The 16946-nt window shown below is 56.0% G+C and overlaps 1 protein-coding gene and 1 long non-coding RNA gene across 2 annotated transcripts in view; both read left to right on the forward strand.

The window, feature by feature from the left end:
• The first annotated feature begins 214 nt into the window (after positions 1 to 214).
• Positions 215 to 16946, forward strand: part of LOC137464048 (uncharacterized) — a 61808-nt gene continuing 45076 nt past the window's right edge. Inside the window, exons 1-2 of the long non-coding RNA XR_010994055.1 lie at positions 215 to 287; positions 586 to 650. This is a non-coding gene — a long non-coding RNA (uncharacterized lncRNA). The remainder of the gene's footprint in view (positions 288 to 585; positions 651 to 16946) is intronic.
• On the forward strand, positions 7284 to 9801 carry LOC137464033 (serine/threonine-protein kinase pim-1-like). Its single transcript, XM_068175364.1, is given in 6 exon segments — positions 7284 to 7823; positions 7909 to 7959; positions 8189 to 8558; positions 8777 to 8953; positions 9238 to 9362; positions 9364 to 9801. Coding segments are annotated over 6 exon segments (1470 nt in total). The 3' UTR covers positions 9571 to 9801.

Raw genomic sequence — 16946 nt, forward strand, 5'->3', positions numbered from 1 at the left:
GTCCTTGTGGCAGGAGCCCTCAAGACCAGAGTGCAGGACTTGCTGTCCTGTCGCCTTCCTGAGGCTTCTCTCTTGAAGGTGCCTTCCAGGCATGACTGCAGGCCTTGCTGACTCGGAGCTTTTCCGAGGCATCTCTCCTGCAAGTTGTCACAAATCCGATCACTGAAATGGAGCAGAGACCCCCGAGAGTGCCCCAGCTGGCCTGGGTGGAGGAGAGGAAGAAGGCCCTGGAGCTGGCCCAGCACAGGAGACTGAAGAGGTGGTGCAGTTCAAGCCTCAGCAGGAGAGTGAGTGGTAGAGCTGGGCTGCTGGGCTGGTGGCTGCAGCCAGCTTGGCCACATCCCATCCCATGGCATCCCATGGCATCCCATGGCATCCCATCCAATCCCAGCCCATCCCAGCCCATCCCCTGGGCACTTGCCCATGGACAGGACTAAAGAGGGGCTGGGCAGACACCCCACAGTGCCCATGCTCCATCCCCTGGGGCATCCCAGGGCTGTCCCTGCCTGGGGAGCGCAGGGCTGGGCTGTGTTCTCCGGCCTCTCCCACAGCCCCTCAGCTCAGGCTGCGCTCGCTCTTTGCCAGGTGCAGCCGTGCAGCGCACACAAGAGCAGGAACACACCCGTGGCCTCTTCCACAGAACAGCGCAGGTACCTGCAGCCATCCCCAGCTGGGCTGGGCCTGCTGTCACCGCTCAGCCGAGCACCGTGCTTGGAGCATCCCTGGCTTCCTGCCTTTCTCCTACAGCTGGTTTTCAAATTCATCAAAAGGATTCGGGAGGAAGAGACCAGCACCATGGGCACAGGGCTCAGAGCATATTCGCACATCTTCAAAACCAAGACCTGTGCTGCCCTGCTGGATATGCTCATAGAGGAGGGGTTTTGCAATCCAAAGCAAGTAAGCAGCCTGTGGCCATGGTTTGATCCTCCCAGGAATTGCTTGGCCTCCTAAGCCATGCCTACTGGTCACTGGAAGCCTTTGAGGCCATGGCAGTGTGGTGGCAAGGAAAGCACTTCTCTGGGGAAGCTGGGGACATTCCTCCCTCTGGCAGCTTTCCAAGTCTCCCCCTGCCTTCTCCAGGTGCCTGCCATGGTGAGGTACATCCACCAGTGGCTCATGGCCAGTCAGTTTGCTGAGCACAGGCTGGACAGGGCCCTGCTGGATCTCACCGAAGAACAGCGTGCTGATGTAGTAATGTGTCCTGGTTTTGGGCAAATTTGGGAGAAAACCTCCAGAAGGAGCCCCCAGAAAGCAAACCCCCACAGCCCCTTGCTCACCTGGCTCGGGAAGAATTTCCTCAGAGAGTAGTGGAAACAACCTTTTTATTGAGCAGGCAAAGCACTCCCCAGCACAAAAAAATGAACAACACCAGATGACAAAAACTCTTTCACCACACTGAAGAGGTGACAAATTCAGAAAGTCTCTGCTGGGAGTGGTTGCCCAGTTCTCGGTCTCCGGCACTGGGGATGACTGCTGCAGGTCACAAAATGCTGGCTCTTGGTGTTTCTTGGTGTTTCCCAGGTCCCAGTCCTGAGCAGGTTGGGATGGTATTCAGGAAAGGTAAAGGAAAAAAAACAGTCCAGGGAAAAAATTGGATTGCCTAGCTAAACTAACTAATAAGCAAAAGCAAGGGCAAAAGCAAAAAGCAGGAGCAAGAGCAAAGCGAAAGCAAGCAAGCCAGCAAGCAAGCAAGAGAGCCAGCAAGCCCTAGCCTCTCTCCTAGACACAAACTGTGAGGGGAGGTGAGCTGGCTGATAACAAGACAAAACAAACCTTCACTTTTTGGAGCCAGTCCCGAAGGCACAGAACATAACATCAAGCATAAACAGAACACACAATTGGGGATGCAAGCACCATAATGTCACCCTAGGACATTCCACCCCTTATCTCCGAATCGTCAACATAACTACCAAACAACATGTAAAAACTTCATCAAGTAAAAACTTCCATCTTCCACTTACTCAGACACATTTCCTTCCATCTCACTTGCTCAAACCTTTGACACACATTTCCTTCTTATATCTCTTGCTCAAACCTTCAGCATTCACACATTTCCATCTGTCTCAGGTCTGTCTGGTTTAATGTAAAGACAGTGGCAGTAACATCCAGCAAACAGTGATATTTGCATATGAGGCTCGCCCCACAATCAGATCTCCCTGAGGTACACATCGTGTTGTTCCATATTTCTGCATTATTCACCATGTACAACCTGGTCCCTGAGCAAAGACAGTGCCACCAATGGGTTTGTCTGTACTCGCGGCAGAATTGATCTACACTGTCTTCCCTAACAAACCTCTGATATGTGCCACTGGGACTTTATCTCCGTCTGCTATATTCAGGGACTCAGACTGGGCAGGACCTCTCCATTGGTGGAACCTCGGGTGTTAACTAACCAGGTGGCCTTTGCTAAATGCTGCTCCCAGTTCTTGAAAGATCCCCCACCCAATGCTTTCAAGGTGGTTTTTAACAGTCCATCGTACCTCTCCACTTTGCCTGCAGCTGGTGCATGGTAGGGGATATGGTACACCCACTCAATGCCATGTTCCCTAGCCCAGGTGTTGATAAGGCTGTTCTTGAAATGAGTCCCATTGTCTGACTCAATCCTCTCAGGGGTACCATGCCTGCACAGGATTTACTTTTCAAGGCCCAGGATGGTGCTCCGGGCAGTGGTGTGAGGCACAGGGGAGGTCTCCAACCATCCCGTGGTGGCTTCTACCATTGTGAGCACATAGCACTTGCCTTGGCGTGTCTGGGGCAGTGTGATGTAGTCAATCTGCCAGGCCCCCCCATACCTGTACTTGGACCACTGCCCACCATACCACAGGGGCTTCACCCACTTGGCCTGCTTGATGGCAGCACACGTCTCACAGTCATTGATAACCTGAGAAATATTGTCCATGGTTAAATCCACCCCTCAGTCTCGTGCCCACTTGTGGGTGGCATCTCTGCCCTGATGGCCTGAGGCATCATGGGCCCATCGAGCTAGGAACAACTCCCCCTTATGTTGCCAATCCAAGTCTATCTTTGACACCTCTATCTTTGCAGCCTGATCTACCTGCTCCTTGTTTCAGTGTTCCTCATTAGCCTGACTCTTGGGGACATGGGCATCTACATGACAGATTTTCACACACACATTTTCTACCCAAGAGGCAATGTCTTTCCACTCATCAGTAGCCCAGACTCGTTTTCCTCTACGCTGCCAGTTGGCCTTTTTCCACCTTTCCAGCCAGCCCCACAGAGCATTGGCTACCATCCAAGAATCCATATAAAGGTCGAGCTTTGGTCACTTCTCTCTCTCAGCAATGTCCAGGGTCAGCTGAAAAGCCTTGACTTCAGCAAGTGTACTTGATCCACCTTCTCCTTCAGTAGCTTGTGCTACGTGTTGTGTGGGGCTCCATACGGCTGCTTTCCACTTCCAGTTCATCCCTACGATTCCACAGGAACCGTCAGTGAAAACATCGTATCGAGTTTCCTCTGCTGGTAGTTGGTTGCATGGTGCACCTTCTTTAGCCCTTGTCACTTGTTCCTGCTGCTCTCCGTCAGTGAGACCAAAGTTCTCACCAGCAGCCAGTTTGTAATTATCTCCAAAATCCCAGGGCGATTCAGGTTTCCAATCCGGGTGTGCTGCATGATGAGAGTAATCCATCTGCTCCATGTGGCAGCAGTGTCATGGAGGGTAGTGGGAACCTTTCCTTTAAACACCCACCCCAGTGCCGTCAGTCAGGGTGCCAGGAGGAGTGGTACTTCTGTGGCAATCACCTCGGAGGCAGCTTGAACTCCTTCATAGGCAGCCAAGATTTCCTTCTCTGTGGGAGTGCATTTGGCTTCAGACCCTCTGTAATTTCAGCTGCAGAATCCCAGTGGTAGGCCTCGAGTCTCCCCAGGCACCTTCTGCCAAAGGCTCCAGGACAAGCCATTGTTCCCAGCTGCAGAGTAGAGCATGTTCTTCACCTCTGGTCCCGTCCTGAGTGGGCCAAGGGCTACTGCCTGAGCAATCTCCTGCTTGATCGGGGCGAAAGCTTGTTGGTGTTCAGGGCCCCAGAGGAAATCGTTCTTCTTGCAGGTGACCAGGTAGAGAGGGCTCACAATCTGGTTGTACTCGAGAATGTGCATTCTCCAAAAACCTATGGTGCCTAGGAAAGCTTGTGTTTCCTTCTTGCTGGTGGGTGGAGACACCGCAGTGATCCTTTTGGTGACCTCAGTGGGAATCTGACACAATCCGTCTTGCAACTTTACCCCCAGGAACTGGATCTCTCGGGCAAGTCCCTTGACTTTGGTCTTCTTGATGGTGAAGCCGGCTTCCAGCAGTAACTGGATGATCCTCTCTCTTTTCTCAAATACTTCCATTGCTGTGTTCCCCCACACAATGATGCCATCGATGTACTGCAGGTGTTCTGGAGCTTCACCCTTTTCCAGTGCAGCCTGGATCAGTCCAGGGCAGATGGTGGGGCTGTGCTTCCACCCCTGGGGCAGTCGGTTCCAGGTGTACTGCACGCCCCTCCAGGTGAAAGCAAACTGAGGCCTGCATTCTGCTGCCAGAGAAGTGGAGAAAAACGTGTTAGCAATGTCAACAGTGGCGAACCACTTTGCTGCCTTGGACTCCAGCTCGTACTGGAGTTCCAGCATGTCCGGTACAGCAGCGTTCAGCGGTGGAGTCACTTCATTCAAGGCACGATAGTCCACAGTCAATCTCCATTGAGACTTGTGCACAGGCCAGATGGGACTGTTGAAGGGTGAGTGGGTTTTGCTGACCATCCCTTGGCTCTCCACCTAACGGATCATTCTGTGGATGGGGATCATGGCACCTCGATTCGTCCGATACTGCCGGCGATGCACGGTCAAGGTGGCAATTGGCACTCGCTGCTCTTCCACCCTCAGGAATCCTCCTGCAGATGGGTGCTCTGATAGTCCAGGCAAGGTGTTCAATTGCCTAATGTCCTCTGCCTCTACAGCAGCTGTGCCAAAAGCCCACCTGAGTCCCTTTGGTTCTTTGTAATAGCCGTTCTGGAGGAAGTCTATTCCCAGAATACCCAGGGCCTCTGGGCCGCTCACAATAGGATGTTTCTGCCACTCCTTCCCAGTCAGGCTCACCTCAGCTCCCAACAGGGCCAATTGCTGTGATCCCCCCGTCACCCCAGCAATGGAAACAGGTTCTGCCCCCACATGTCCCGATGGTATCAGGGGACACTGCGCTCCAGTATCAACTAAGGTGTTGCATTTTTGTGGCTCTGATGTGCCAGGCCATCGGATCTACACTGACCAAAGATCCGGTTTTCCCGTGCCTCTCCTTGGCTCGAGGCAGGGCCCCTCAAGCTCTGGTTATCCTTTCTTCCCTGAGCATTCATACTAGAGGTACCTTCAAGGGGATCTGACAGATCATACCCGGTAGCTCGGTCACCGGAGGCTGAGTCTACCTTCACCTTACTGTAATCCTCTCAGTTAGTGTTTCCCTCCTTGAGTTGACACGCCCATGCTGCCAGGACAGAAGTGAGTTGATGTACTTCAGACCTGATTAGCATAAAAAATTTGATAATCAGAATGCCTTGGCAATAACAAACAGAGCTTTGAAGACTGCAAGAAGACTGAATCAAGAAAGAAGATTGAATCAACTTCTATTAGCTAGAGATGCTGCAAAATGGATGTTCGTTTGTGATGATTAACCCAATTATTGTAGAAAAAATTACTAGTCTTCCTAGAATTTGTATAAGCATATGTAGTCCATGTAAAAAACACGTTCACTCTCCTGTGAAAATGTAAAAAGTTTAATAAAGGACAATAGGAGACAAGGACCATGGAGCAAAGGTTATTTATGGCCGGGTGCATCTTGGCACTCAGCCAAGACCACCCTGTTACCTTCAGGGATCCCCCTTAAATACCTTTTCCCTTACACCAGCCTGTTGCATATTCATAGCCGCTTATGCATATCCATAAACGAGTTTACATTTTCCAGGAGCTATTTTACATGGCCCCTCTTTGGGTCTGCCTTTTCAGAGCATGTGTGTTCCTTGGCTGGGGTTTGGCTCCTTCTCTTTATCCCTTCCAGTTCGGGCCTTGGTCCGCACTGCCTTCAGACGGTGAGTGCTGATGGTTGGCAGATCTGTACAGGTGTCCTCATCCTGTGTTCATTGGATGTTATCCCATCCAAGCAGGCATTTTAACACAAGCATACTTCCATCAGCTATTGCACTACTGTGTCTAAGCCTAATTAACAACAAAATTTAAAACTATATATTTGGAACAAAGTTACTTTAACATCACATATATAAAATCCATTTTAATATTTGCGAAAAGCCAATATTATAATATATATCTAGAACACTGCTCTCCTGCAAGTAAGGGCTGACACAGCTCGGCTTCTTCAACCTGGGCAAGAGACTTAGACTTGACCCAACTGTGGCCTTCCAGTACCTGAGGGCAAGCTACAAGAAAGATGGACAGGGACTTTGTACGAGGGCAGGCAAGGACAGGACAAGAGAGAATGGATCCAGGTGGAAAGAGAGTCGGTTTAGGTAAGGAATTCAGAAAAAAGTCTCTCCTGGAACAGGTTGCCCAGTGAAGGTGTGGCTGTCCCGTCCCTGACAGTGTTCAAGGCCAGGCTGCATGGAGCTCTAGACAAGCCAGGCTAGTGCAAGGGGTCCCCAGCCACAGCAGGGGGGTTGCAGCCGTGTGATTTTTCAGATCCTTTCCAAACCAAACCATGCCACGACTCCACGATTCTGGGATACTTCCCCTCCTCATCCTCTGGCAGAAAAAGGATCTTGGCCCCAAGTTCCACATTGCAGACCATGTCTTTTGGCAGCCTGCAACTGTCTCAACAGAGGATGAAAAGAGATGACATTACTGATACGATTTCCCTTTTCTACTCGAAAATTAAATGCTCCACTCCTGTCCACTCTTGCAAAAGGGTCTGAAGAAGCAATTCTTCCCCATGAAATGCTTCGTCTCAGCCAAAGAAGAAAGAAGCCACAAGCCAACACGCTTCTTTATTGCTACATTGTTTGATTTGGTTACTTCTCGAATAGGAATTACTTTGGGGTTTTATTTGTTAGTTTCTCTCTTTCGTTCTGCGGGGCGCGCGGCAGCTCCTCCTTTGGGTTCACGGAGGCAACGGAAGAACGTTCGCGAGCTCCGGCGGTTCCGCAGCAGCAGCAGCAGCAGCAGCAGCGCTTCTCTTGATCGGTTTTCCGCTCGACTTTCCACTCGCTCCCCATCCCCTTCTCCCTCTCACACTCACTCTATTCCCGTCCCGTCCCGTCCGTGTTCTGCCTCTCCCAGCCCGGCTCATGCCGCGTCCCGCAAGGCGCCGCTCGGCGGGGCCGCCCCGTGCCCGCCCCTGCCCGTCCCGCCGCGGAGCCGCCTCGGCCGGGCTCTCTCCGAACTGGCTGTGGCGCTGCTGGAAGTGCCTCTTGCTCTGGTGCTGGCGGAGCAGCGCGGTCTTTTGGCTCCGCCTGGCGCGGGCTCTGGGCTGGCCCCGGCTGGGGCCCCGGCCCCGAACCAAGCCCCTCCCGCGGTTCCGCCCGCAGCCGCCCCGCTGCCGCCCCGCGCCCGCCCCGGCCCCGACAGCATCGCAGGCAGCTTCCCCGCTCCGAGCTCCGCCGCTGCTCGGCTCGGCCGCCGGCCCCGAGCCGCCGCAGCCCGGGGCGGCTCGGCAAGCAGCAGCGCGCCGGGCGGTCGGGTTCCCGGGGCAGAAGAGCGGGAGCGCGGTGCCGCCCGCACGGGCGGAGAAGCCTCCCCTGGAGCAGCTCTACCGGGAGGGCCCGCTGCTGGGGAGCGGCGGCTGCGGCAGCGTTTACTCCGGGACCCGGCTCGCCGACGGCGCCCCGGTAAGAGACGGGGCCGGAGCGGAGGGGGCGGCGGGCGGCGGGCGGCGGGCGGCGAGCTCAGCCCGGCGCTCGCCTTGGCTTGCAGGTGGCCATCAAGCGAGTGCGCCGGGATCACATCTCGGAGTGGGCGCGGCTGGTGAGTGAGCGGGGCCAGCGGGAGAAGCCGGCGGGGCGTGCCGGGCGGGGCTAGGGCGAGGCCCGGCAGGGTGGCAGCCGGAACGCTGCGAGGGGAGCGAGCGGGGAGTGAGCGGGGGCCGCGCAGCGTCCCGGGCCGGGCAATGGCCAGCGGCGCTGGGGCCGGGCAGGGGATGCCCAAGGCGCGGCGCAGCATCGGCCCTGCTGAGGGCATCGTGGTCCCCCCGCAGCACAACGGCGCCCTTGTGCCCATGGAGCTGGCACTGCTGTGGATGGTGTCGTGCCCTGGCTTCCGCGGCATCGTGCGGCTCCTGGACTGGTTCGAGCTGCCCGACGGCTTCGCGCTGGTCATGGAGCGTCCGCAGCGCTGTCAGGACCTCTGGGACTTCCTGGCCGAGCAGGGGTTCCTGACGGAGCCCGTGGCGCAGGGGCTGTTCCGCCAGGTGCTGGAGGCCGTGCGGCACTGCACCAGCCGCGGCGTCCTGCACCGCGACATCAAGGCCGAGAACGTCCTCGTCGACCTTGCCACGGGCGAGGCCAAGCTCATCGACTTCGGCTGCGGCACGATCCTCCAGGACACGTTCTACACCCGGATGTCAGGTGAGCCCAAAGCCGGGGCCCAGCCGGGCAGTGGAGGTTCCCCCCTTTGCTGGCAGAGGGGGAAGAGGGAGGCAGGGAGGGAGGGGGAATCCTTCTTCAGCCGGCTGCAGCCAAGTTGCTTTTCGGCGGGGCAGGGGCTGGCTGTTGTGGGACGGGAGCTGGCTGGGAGGGAGGGAGGGAGCAGCATGGGCCTGATGAGCTGTGCCCGTGTCCCATAGGAACGCCGGAGTACTGCCCACCGGAGTGGATCCTCTTTGGCTGCTACCATGGCCAGCCAGCCACCATCTGGTCCCTGGGCATCCTGCTTTATGACCTGGTCTGCGGGGACCTTCCTTTCCATACAAACAGGGACATCGTCCAGGGCCAGCTCTTCTTCCCGCCCCGGGTGTCTCAAGGTGGGGATGCGCCTTCAAGGCTCAGGAGGAAGAGCGGGGTTGGGAGGGGGCAGCTGGCACAGAAGCGTCCCGCTCCAGCAGCTAGTGAGGAGGTTGATCTCCTGGGTTAGCTGGAGGAGGTGGCACGTGTGCCTCTGTGCTGCTCTCCTCCGGAAGGGAGGATCAATGGGAAGCTTTTGGCTGCAGCTCCGAGCACTCCTAGTGTGGCCTGGGCACCGTGGAATGTGGGAGAGCACGGACAGGAGCCTTGTCCCGCTGAGTGGCGGTTTCTGGTTTCTCTGCAGAGTGCCAGCACCTCATCAGGTGGTGTTTATCCATGGAACCCGCAGACAGGCCATCACTGGAAGACCTTTTTGAGCATTCTTGGCTGCAGGAGCCCTGCCTGGCCCAGGAGACAGCAGAGATCCATCCCTCTGCTCAGTAGGATCCAGGAGCCCAGCAAGTACCCGCTGCACACGTCTCGTGGCACTCCAAGAAAACCCTGGAGCGTTTCCCTGCGGCCGCGGCCCGGAGGAGAGAGCACAGCCGAGGAGATGCTTCCGCTGGTCCCCAGCGAGTTGTGGAGGGAGCGTCTCAGTGCTCCCCGTCCCATTGGAGAAGTGGTGGCAGTGCAGTGAAGGTGCCACGGACTGGAACAGGGGAAACATCCCCCTGCAGCTCAATGGCATCGAGATGAGCCTGCAAGCCGAGGCACAGCTGGCATGTTCTTCTGGAGCACCACGTGGAGCTGGGAACACCATCCTCGAGCTGGCCGCTGGCGGGGCAAAGCAGAGTGGCTTTGGCTGTGGCCCCTTCCTGGAGGACACGCTCTGCGCCCCGATGAAATCAAGATGAGTCCCCAGCCGGCGCAGGGGCGGGGGGATGCTCGAGCTTCCAGGCATGGCAGGGCTCGGGCTGGCCACGCGCCGTAGGTTCCCCGCTTGGCGGCCCTGGGGAATATTAATTTTTCCCCCGGCCGCCAAGCTGCTTTTTGGTGGGAGAGGGGATGGGTGTTGTGGAAGGGGAGCCGGCTCCTGGCCTTGCTGACAGCTTCTGCCAGCCAGCCTGGCATGGGCTGGGGTGGGGGCAGCCAGCCTGACAAAGCATCCATCCATGTGGATGGGGGCAGCAGAGGGGGACGGGTTCTGAAGCCATGCCCCAGCTGATCTGCTTTGTAGGCCCTTGAGGAAGGGGTGCCTTTAAGGGCGGGAAAGGTGGGGTTTTTCCCCACCCATGGACAGGTTTAATTCTCGCATGGAGTGCTCAGACCCTCCTCAGGCCCGTGAAACGGTGACAGGCTTTGTAGCTTCTTCTTGTTTCCAGGTCTTGTTTAGAATTGATTTCATGAAATTGTTCTTTGTTTTCCCAGGAAGATTACACCTGGTGCCCAGACCGGACGGGGAAGCGCCTGCACCGTCCATGGAGCACCTCCAGTGCCAGCGCTACCCCAGGGGCCACGGTCTGCGGGGACATCCCCTTCAAGAAGGATGAGGACCTCGTGCGGAATCGGCTCCTCTCCTGGCAGCAGGTCTCCAGAGGTGGGCACCCGGCTCCACAGCTGGGCTGGCAGAAGGGCTTTGGGCAGAGGGCAGCGGGCACACGGGCATCCTGCCCTTACAGCTGCTGAGGAGGCTACTGTGCTGTGCTTAAGCAGAGGAGGTGGAACATGGCCTGCCACGCTGCCCTTCTCTCGAAACAGAGAATGGCTCGGGAGCTTTGGGCTCTGAGCACAGCCAGCAGCCTGGCCCAGGCCCAGGCCATGGTGGGACAGGGGGACAGGAGCCTTCTGTGACTGACCATGGCTCTCTGGTTTCTCTCCGCAGGCTGCCAGCACCTCATGCCATGGAAACGGCTGCGCTCGGCCTGCCAGTCTGGGAGGGCTGGAGGGTGGCGGGTGCTCATTTGCTGTCAAAAATAAATTGGTTTTTTTTTTTGTCATGTCACGATCACAGCATTTCTTTCATCCTTTTCCAAGGTTTTGGCCTCCCTTCCTCCAGGCTAATCTTTTTGTGTTCTTCCTCAGCCACTTGATGGCATTTGGCAGGGGGGGTTAAGCAATGTGAAAAGTTCAACAACAGCTCCTGTTGCCAACTGCAGCAGCCCCTTCAAGAGCCCTGAGCTACCAGCGAGGTCCACGTCTGCCTTGCAAAAGGGAGTGGTTTGCAGCCATGGGGTTGTCGCCCTGCTGCAAAAGCTGGGAGGAAATCAGAAGTGGCAAAATGCCAATTTGGCTCAAGCCCTGCCCAGTTTCTTCATCTTTTCCCTCTGCTCAGTGATAGGCAGGCAGGGCTGGACTCCAGCGAGGTTCAAGCTCTTGGTGCTCCCTGGCATCAAGGGGATCAAGTCAACTCTTGTATGCAGTGACTGCAATAGAGCTCCTGAAGGAAAAAAAGGAAAGTCATGAGGTGGGGCCTCCTTCTTGTCTCCTTCGTCTGCCCAGGAGCCCCTTGGAAAGGGAAGTGCCCACACGGGTTTATCTGACTCCTTCCCAGCCAGCCTTTCCCTCACTCCTGGGTCTCATTTGCTCCGCAGGCTTCACCAGCTCGCTCAGCTCGGAGGAGCTCTCAGAGGAGAAAACACTGCCTGGCGTGGGGCTGTCTGATCCCTGTCTCTTCTGGATTCCGTTTGCCCCGCTCCCTCCCCTATCCAAGAGACCCAAGGATGCCCCGCAGCCCCACGGTCCTGCAGCAGATGCCGGGCACGTTCCCTCCTCCGCTCCTTGGTGGCCCTTGGGAGGCTGCAGAGCCCTCCCTGTGTGCGGGACAGCTGCTGCAGCACCGCTGTGCCTGCGTGCGAGCAGCGCCCGAGGAGCAGCTGCGCAAGTTCTGAGTCTGAAGCGGAATCCTCGGCGCACACAAATGACAACTGGCATCTCAGGGGCTGCCAGGAGAAGCTGAATCCATCTGCTCCCTGCCCTTTCCAGCCATAGCCTCGCCGATGCAATTGGAAGAATTGCCCCTGCCCAGGAAGCTCTCATGTAGAAGAGAGGAGCAAAAGCCACGTGTTTCTGAAACACGAAATGTCAGAATGAGGCTCCTTAACATTCATTTGCTATTTAAGAGGGGATCATTTATTCAGGCCTGAGGCCCAGTGAGGGATAAATCCTAACCTGACGTGGACATGTAATTCTACCAGTGTGTTGCTCATATACAGTCGCTAAATGCCAATTACAATTTACCCATTTCCATAAATCCCACCCCAAGTTCCCAGATTCAGTCCTTGTTTTCTCTATCACTGCACCCTTGAGCCAGATGTCTTCTTCTTCTGTTCCAGCCATCCTTGCTGGGAAAGCAGCCCCTGCATGCCTTGTTCCTGTGCTGGAAGTTCACAGGCACGGTAAAAATGGAATGAACCCTTTGGGTCTCAAGGCCAAGGCTTTGTGTGGCCAGGCAGGGCCAGGCAGGAGGCAGAGCTGTCAGCAAAGGAAGGGGCCAGCGAGGTGGGGCAGCCGGGGGATGACGACAGCCTGCAGGGACAGAGGCCAGGGCAGGGACACCGCAGGACAGCCTGGGCTGCAGAGGGCACAGGGATGTGCAGCAGCTGCAAGGCCCTGACAGAGCCAACCTGTGCAGCCCTTTGGCCATGGCTGCTGGCCCTGGGCCTGAGGCCACGAGGGGACAAGTGACCCTTGCAGCCCTGGGGCCTCATGGCCTCCTTGTCCCTGCTCAGCAGCCTGGCAGGGGCCGCCCCATGGTCCTGCCCTTGGCATGGCACATCCCCACATGGCAGTGCCCATCCCGGGAAGAGCCCTGAGCAAGGAGGGAGGGACAGGATCTGCCTTGCCAGGGGCTGGGGCTCAGCCTTGGCCCTTTGCATTCCTGAGACACATCCAGGTTTGCTCAGCACCAGAGACACCTTTGCCTTGTTTGTCCCCACCTGTCATCAGTGCCTCCAGTTCTCTGCTCTGCCTGGGGCCTGGGGACACTTTGATATGAATTGTGTCCTTGAGTGGAACCCATTAACAGTTAAAGAAAGTTTGGACTTTGAATCTGACTTTTTGAGTTCTTGAGAAGCTCTTTGAGCACACTCTGAGGGACTGGGTCTGATGCAAACAGCACCAAAGCCCCAGAGGTCATTAAAGTCCTGGTGCTGTGTCTGTGCTGCTGAGCTGGGCTGGGCTCCTGGCCCAGAGGCAGCTCCTGGCAAGGGCAGCGCTGCAGAGAGACAGCTCTGGCCAGGAGCAGCTCCTGTGCACAGCCCAGCAGGGCTGGGGCACTGCCAGGGCATCCCAGGGACACGAGCAGGGCACAGACAGAGCTCACAGGGGCTCAGCACTGGCAGGGGCTGTGGGGTGTCCCAGAGGGGGCTGTGTCACAGCAGCAGCTCTGTGGCTGTGTCACGGAGGCACAGAGCAGCTGTGATGTCAGAGAGGGGCTGTGAGACTGCACAGAGTGGGTTGTATGAAGTCACAGACTGGGCTATGACATCACAGAGTTTGTTGTGTGAGGTCATCAAGCAGCTATGGCATGATAGAGGGGACAGTGTGACATCACAGAGCAGGCTGTGACATCATGGCATGGCTGTATGACATCATAGAGCAGGCAGCGAGGTCAAAGTGTGTGCTGTGACATTACAGAGTGGCAGTATGACATCACAGGGAGGGTTTTGTGGCATCACTGAGGGGGTTGTGACATCACAGGGCAGGCTGTGACATCATAGAGAAGGGTATAAGGGAATAGAGCAGATCCTGCCATCATAGAGGGTGGCTCTGTGACAACAGAGACTGGGTTGTGACATCACCGGGTGGCTGTGTAATGTCATAGAGCAGGCTGTGACACCAAAGAACAAAAAGTGACATTGCAGGGTGACATTGTGGCATCTCACAGTCTTCTGTGACATCACAGAGCAGGTGTATGACATCACAGGGTGACATCTCAGTGTTGGCTCTGTGACATCACAGGGGCTGTGTGACATTACAGGGCAGCTGTGTGCCATCACAGGGGCTGTGTGACATCACAGGGGCTGTGTGAGGTCACTGGGGAGGTCGCTCCACCCCAGCCCCCCCTCACAGTTCCCAAAGAGAAGTCCAACGCTGCTCGTGCACAGCGGGGTCCCCTGTCCCCCCGGGTCCCCCCGCCCCCGGCGCCGCAGCCTCCCCCAGAGGATGTTCCACGAGATCGACCCCAGAGCCTGACACGGGGACGGGGGCTGGGGCAGTGGGGGAGTGGGACAGGGGGACAGGGACCCACCGGCAGCGTCCCCGTGTCCCCCAGGGCCAGAGCCTGGGCCAGGGCTCCTTCACCCTGTTACCAACGAGGGCTTGAGAGCGCTGAAAAAATCCCCAGCAAGGGATCAGCAAAATCCAGATTTAATATTAAGTGACAGCACCACAAAGTTCCTTGGCAAGAGTCACTCTGCTCCTGACTGGACACTTCAGGCACACCAAGGAAACAAAGCAACAACAAAACCAAACAGAATCCAGGCAATCAAACCAGAAATGAGCCAAGACCTGGGGCTTTCCTTCCTATGGAAAAGAACTGTCCTTCTTGTCCAGGTGCCCATGGCCAGAACTGGGATTTCACCTCCAACACTGCCTGTTGTGACAGACTGGAGGAGATTGTTGGCTGGAAACATTTCATGTGTGGGGAGAAAGGGGCAGGTCCAGCCTTGCCCTGCCCTGGAACCCCAGCCCTGCCCTGCCCTGGAACCCCAATCCCCCCAGAGCCTCTATCCCAGCCCAGCAGTGTCTGCCAGTCCCTGGCACAGCACAGGCAATGCTCCACAGCCACCTCTGGAGCCCCCAGCCCAGCTCCTGAGTGACCAAATGACCCCAAGTCCCACCTGGGGCAAGGGCCCAGGAACACCAAGGGGTGTTTAAGGCTGAGCACAAGGCAAGCACACATCTTGACCCTACCTCCTCTTGGAATTTCTATCTGAACACTGCTGGAATCCAGGAGTTGGTAGCTCTGTGTGTGCTTCTCTGTATATTTTTTGTCTTTCTTTCTTTCTGTGTCTATTTCTTCTATTTTGGTCCTCGTGCAAATGTTGATTAACTTAAAATTGAATGAGCTAATAGTCTGTGAAGTTGAATGGGCCAAGGTAATGCTTTGGGAAGTGTTTTTGTTGATTGAATGTCATGCTAAACCTTTTACCAAAGTTTCTCTGGGTTTCTAAAGTTCCCAGTAAAGGCTGTTTTGTTGTTTGGAGCTCCGGAGAATCTCTTATTGGTATTTCTCCAGTGCATCCAACTCAGAGGACACAAACAATTGTAATTCCTTTTAAATGTCTCCTTGAGAGATTTGTTTGGGGGATGGGAGTCAGGGCTTGTGTGTGCTGCTTGGCACAGCCCAGGCAGGGCTTTCACAGCCACATTCCACACTCCATTTCCCAGCTGGAGCCGCTGGTGCCTCTGAGTTCTGCTGCCCCAGCCCCAGGGACGCTCTCCTTGTCTGCCCATTCCCCCACGGTCTCTGGGCAGGGATGGCCTCAGTGGGGGCTGCTGACATCCTCAGCACCTTGGAGCGCCCTGGAGCCACCTTCGGCCATGGACGGCGGCCAGCGGTGGGGAATGCCCCGGGGTGAGGAGGGAGGACGCCAGCAGAGCATCCCCCCGGGGCAACAACGAAGACAGTGCCGGGATCAGGCGGAAGGAGCACGGACCCCCACCGGAGCATCCTCCAAAGGTAAGGTGTTTTCCTAAGCAAAATTGGCAAAAAATCTTATTAAATTCTGTGGCTGATCTTTGCTGTCCCCACGAGTCGCTCGCCACCCACACGAATCATAAAGTTCCCCCTCAAAAGTGGGACTGGGAGGACACAGACCCTTCCCCATAGTCTAGGGACCCCCAGAAGACCCCTCTCTATGGACTGGGCACCCCAGAAATGGGGCTAGGACCTCCAAAGAAGCCTCCCCATTAACCTAAAACCCCCCAAAATGGTGCTGGTGCCCCCAGAGACCCATCCCCGTGGGACTGGAACCACCACAGACCCATCTCCATGAACCTACAACCCCCAGAAATGGGACAGGGACCCCCAGAGACCCCTCCCTATGGGCCTGGGATCCCCAGAATGGGGCTGGGACTCCCCCCATGTGAGACACGCCCACTCCCCGCCTCACCCCTCCCCCAGCGTCAATCCAACCAATCAGCGCCTGGAACAATCAGTGCAGGAACGCCTTCTGCATCATCCAATCAGATTGCTCTCTCATTCTGGCCCCACCCCTTCATGGTGACATCACAAGCGGCCTTGACACTCAGCCCCTCACCACTATGACATCACTGCACTCCCATTGGCTGTCGGCGGGAGGGCGGGGCTTGACCGGACTATAAAAGGCGTGTGCTGGCACACAGGGCTCAGTGCGGGCCCGGCGATGGGAGCGGCGGCGTTGGCGGCGTCAGAGCCCCGGGAGCGCCCCGGAGCCACCTCTGGCAACGGACGGCGGTGAGGAATGCCCCGGGGGAGAGGGGGGAGGACCCCGCCAGAGCATCCCATGGGACAGTGAGCACCGAGAGCGGCAGGGCATCGCCCTGGAGCGAGGACGATGGAACTGGGAGGACCAGGGCAACCAGCGGAGCATCCCCGGGGCTGAGGAAGGAGAATACCAACATAGCATCCCCCGGGGGCAACGGGCATTTAGGGATTTTAGGGATTGGAGAGTGTAGTTTAGTATGTCACATGGATGAGAAGTTTAGGTTTTACAATTTTTAGCATATTGTAGATTGTTATAAACGCCAATCACTTGGTTTTTAAAATTTTAAAAGTTTAATAATAATAAAATGGTTATAAAAATAGCAATACAATTAGAGTAATGAAAATTTAGAGTTAGGACAATTACAAGACAATAAAAAGCAAAGAATTACGGATGTCCGGATGCTCTCGGGCACTTAAGCCCGATAAGCATGCCTTGTGAACAAAGGAATAATCTTTAAAAGCAGTAGCCTGTTGCATATTCATACATCTCATACATGATGCATAAATTCCTTGCAAATTAAGAACTTTTCTGGTTTTTGTCAACTTCTTCCCCTTAATCCTGGTGGTTCCATAAAGACAGAGAGAAGGTGGAAGAATGTTTGTCT

This window comes from Anomalospiza imberbis, chromosome 35 (assembly GCF_031753505.1).
Source record: "Anomalospiza imberbis isolate Cuckoo-Finch-1a 21T00152 chromosome 35, ASM3175350v1, whole genome shotgun sequence".
In the NCBI taxonomy this organism is placed as follows: Eukaryota; Metazoa; Chordata; class Aves; order Passeriformes; family Viduidae; genus Anomalospiza; species Anomalospiza imberbis.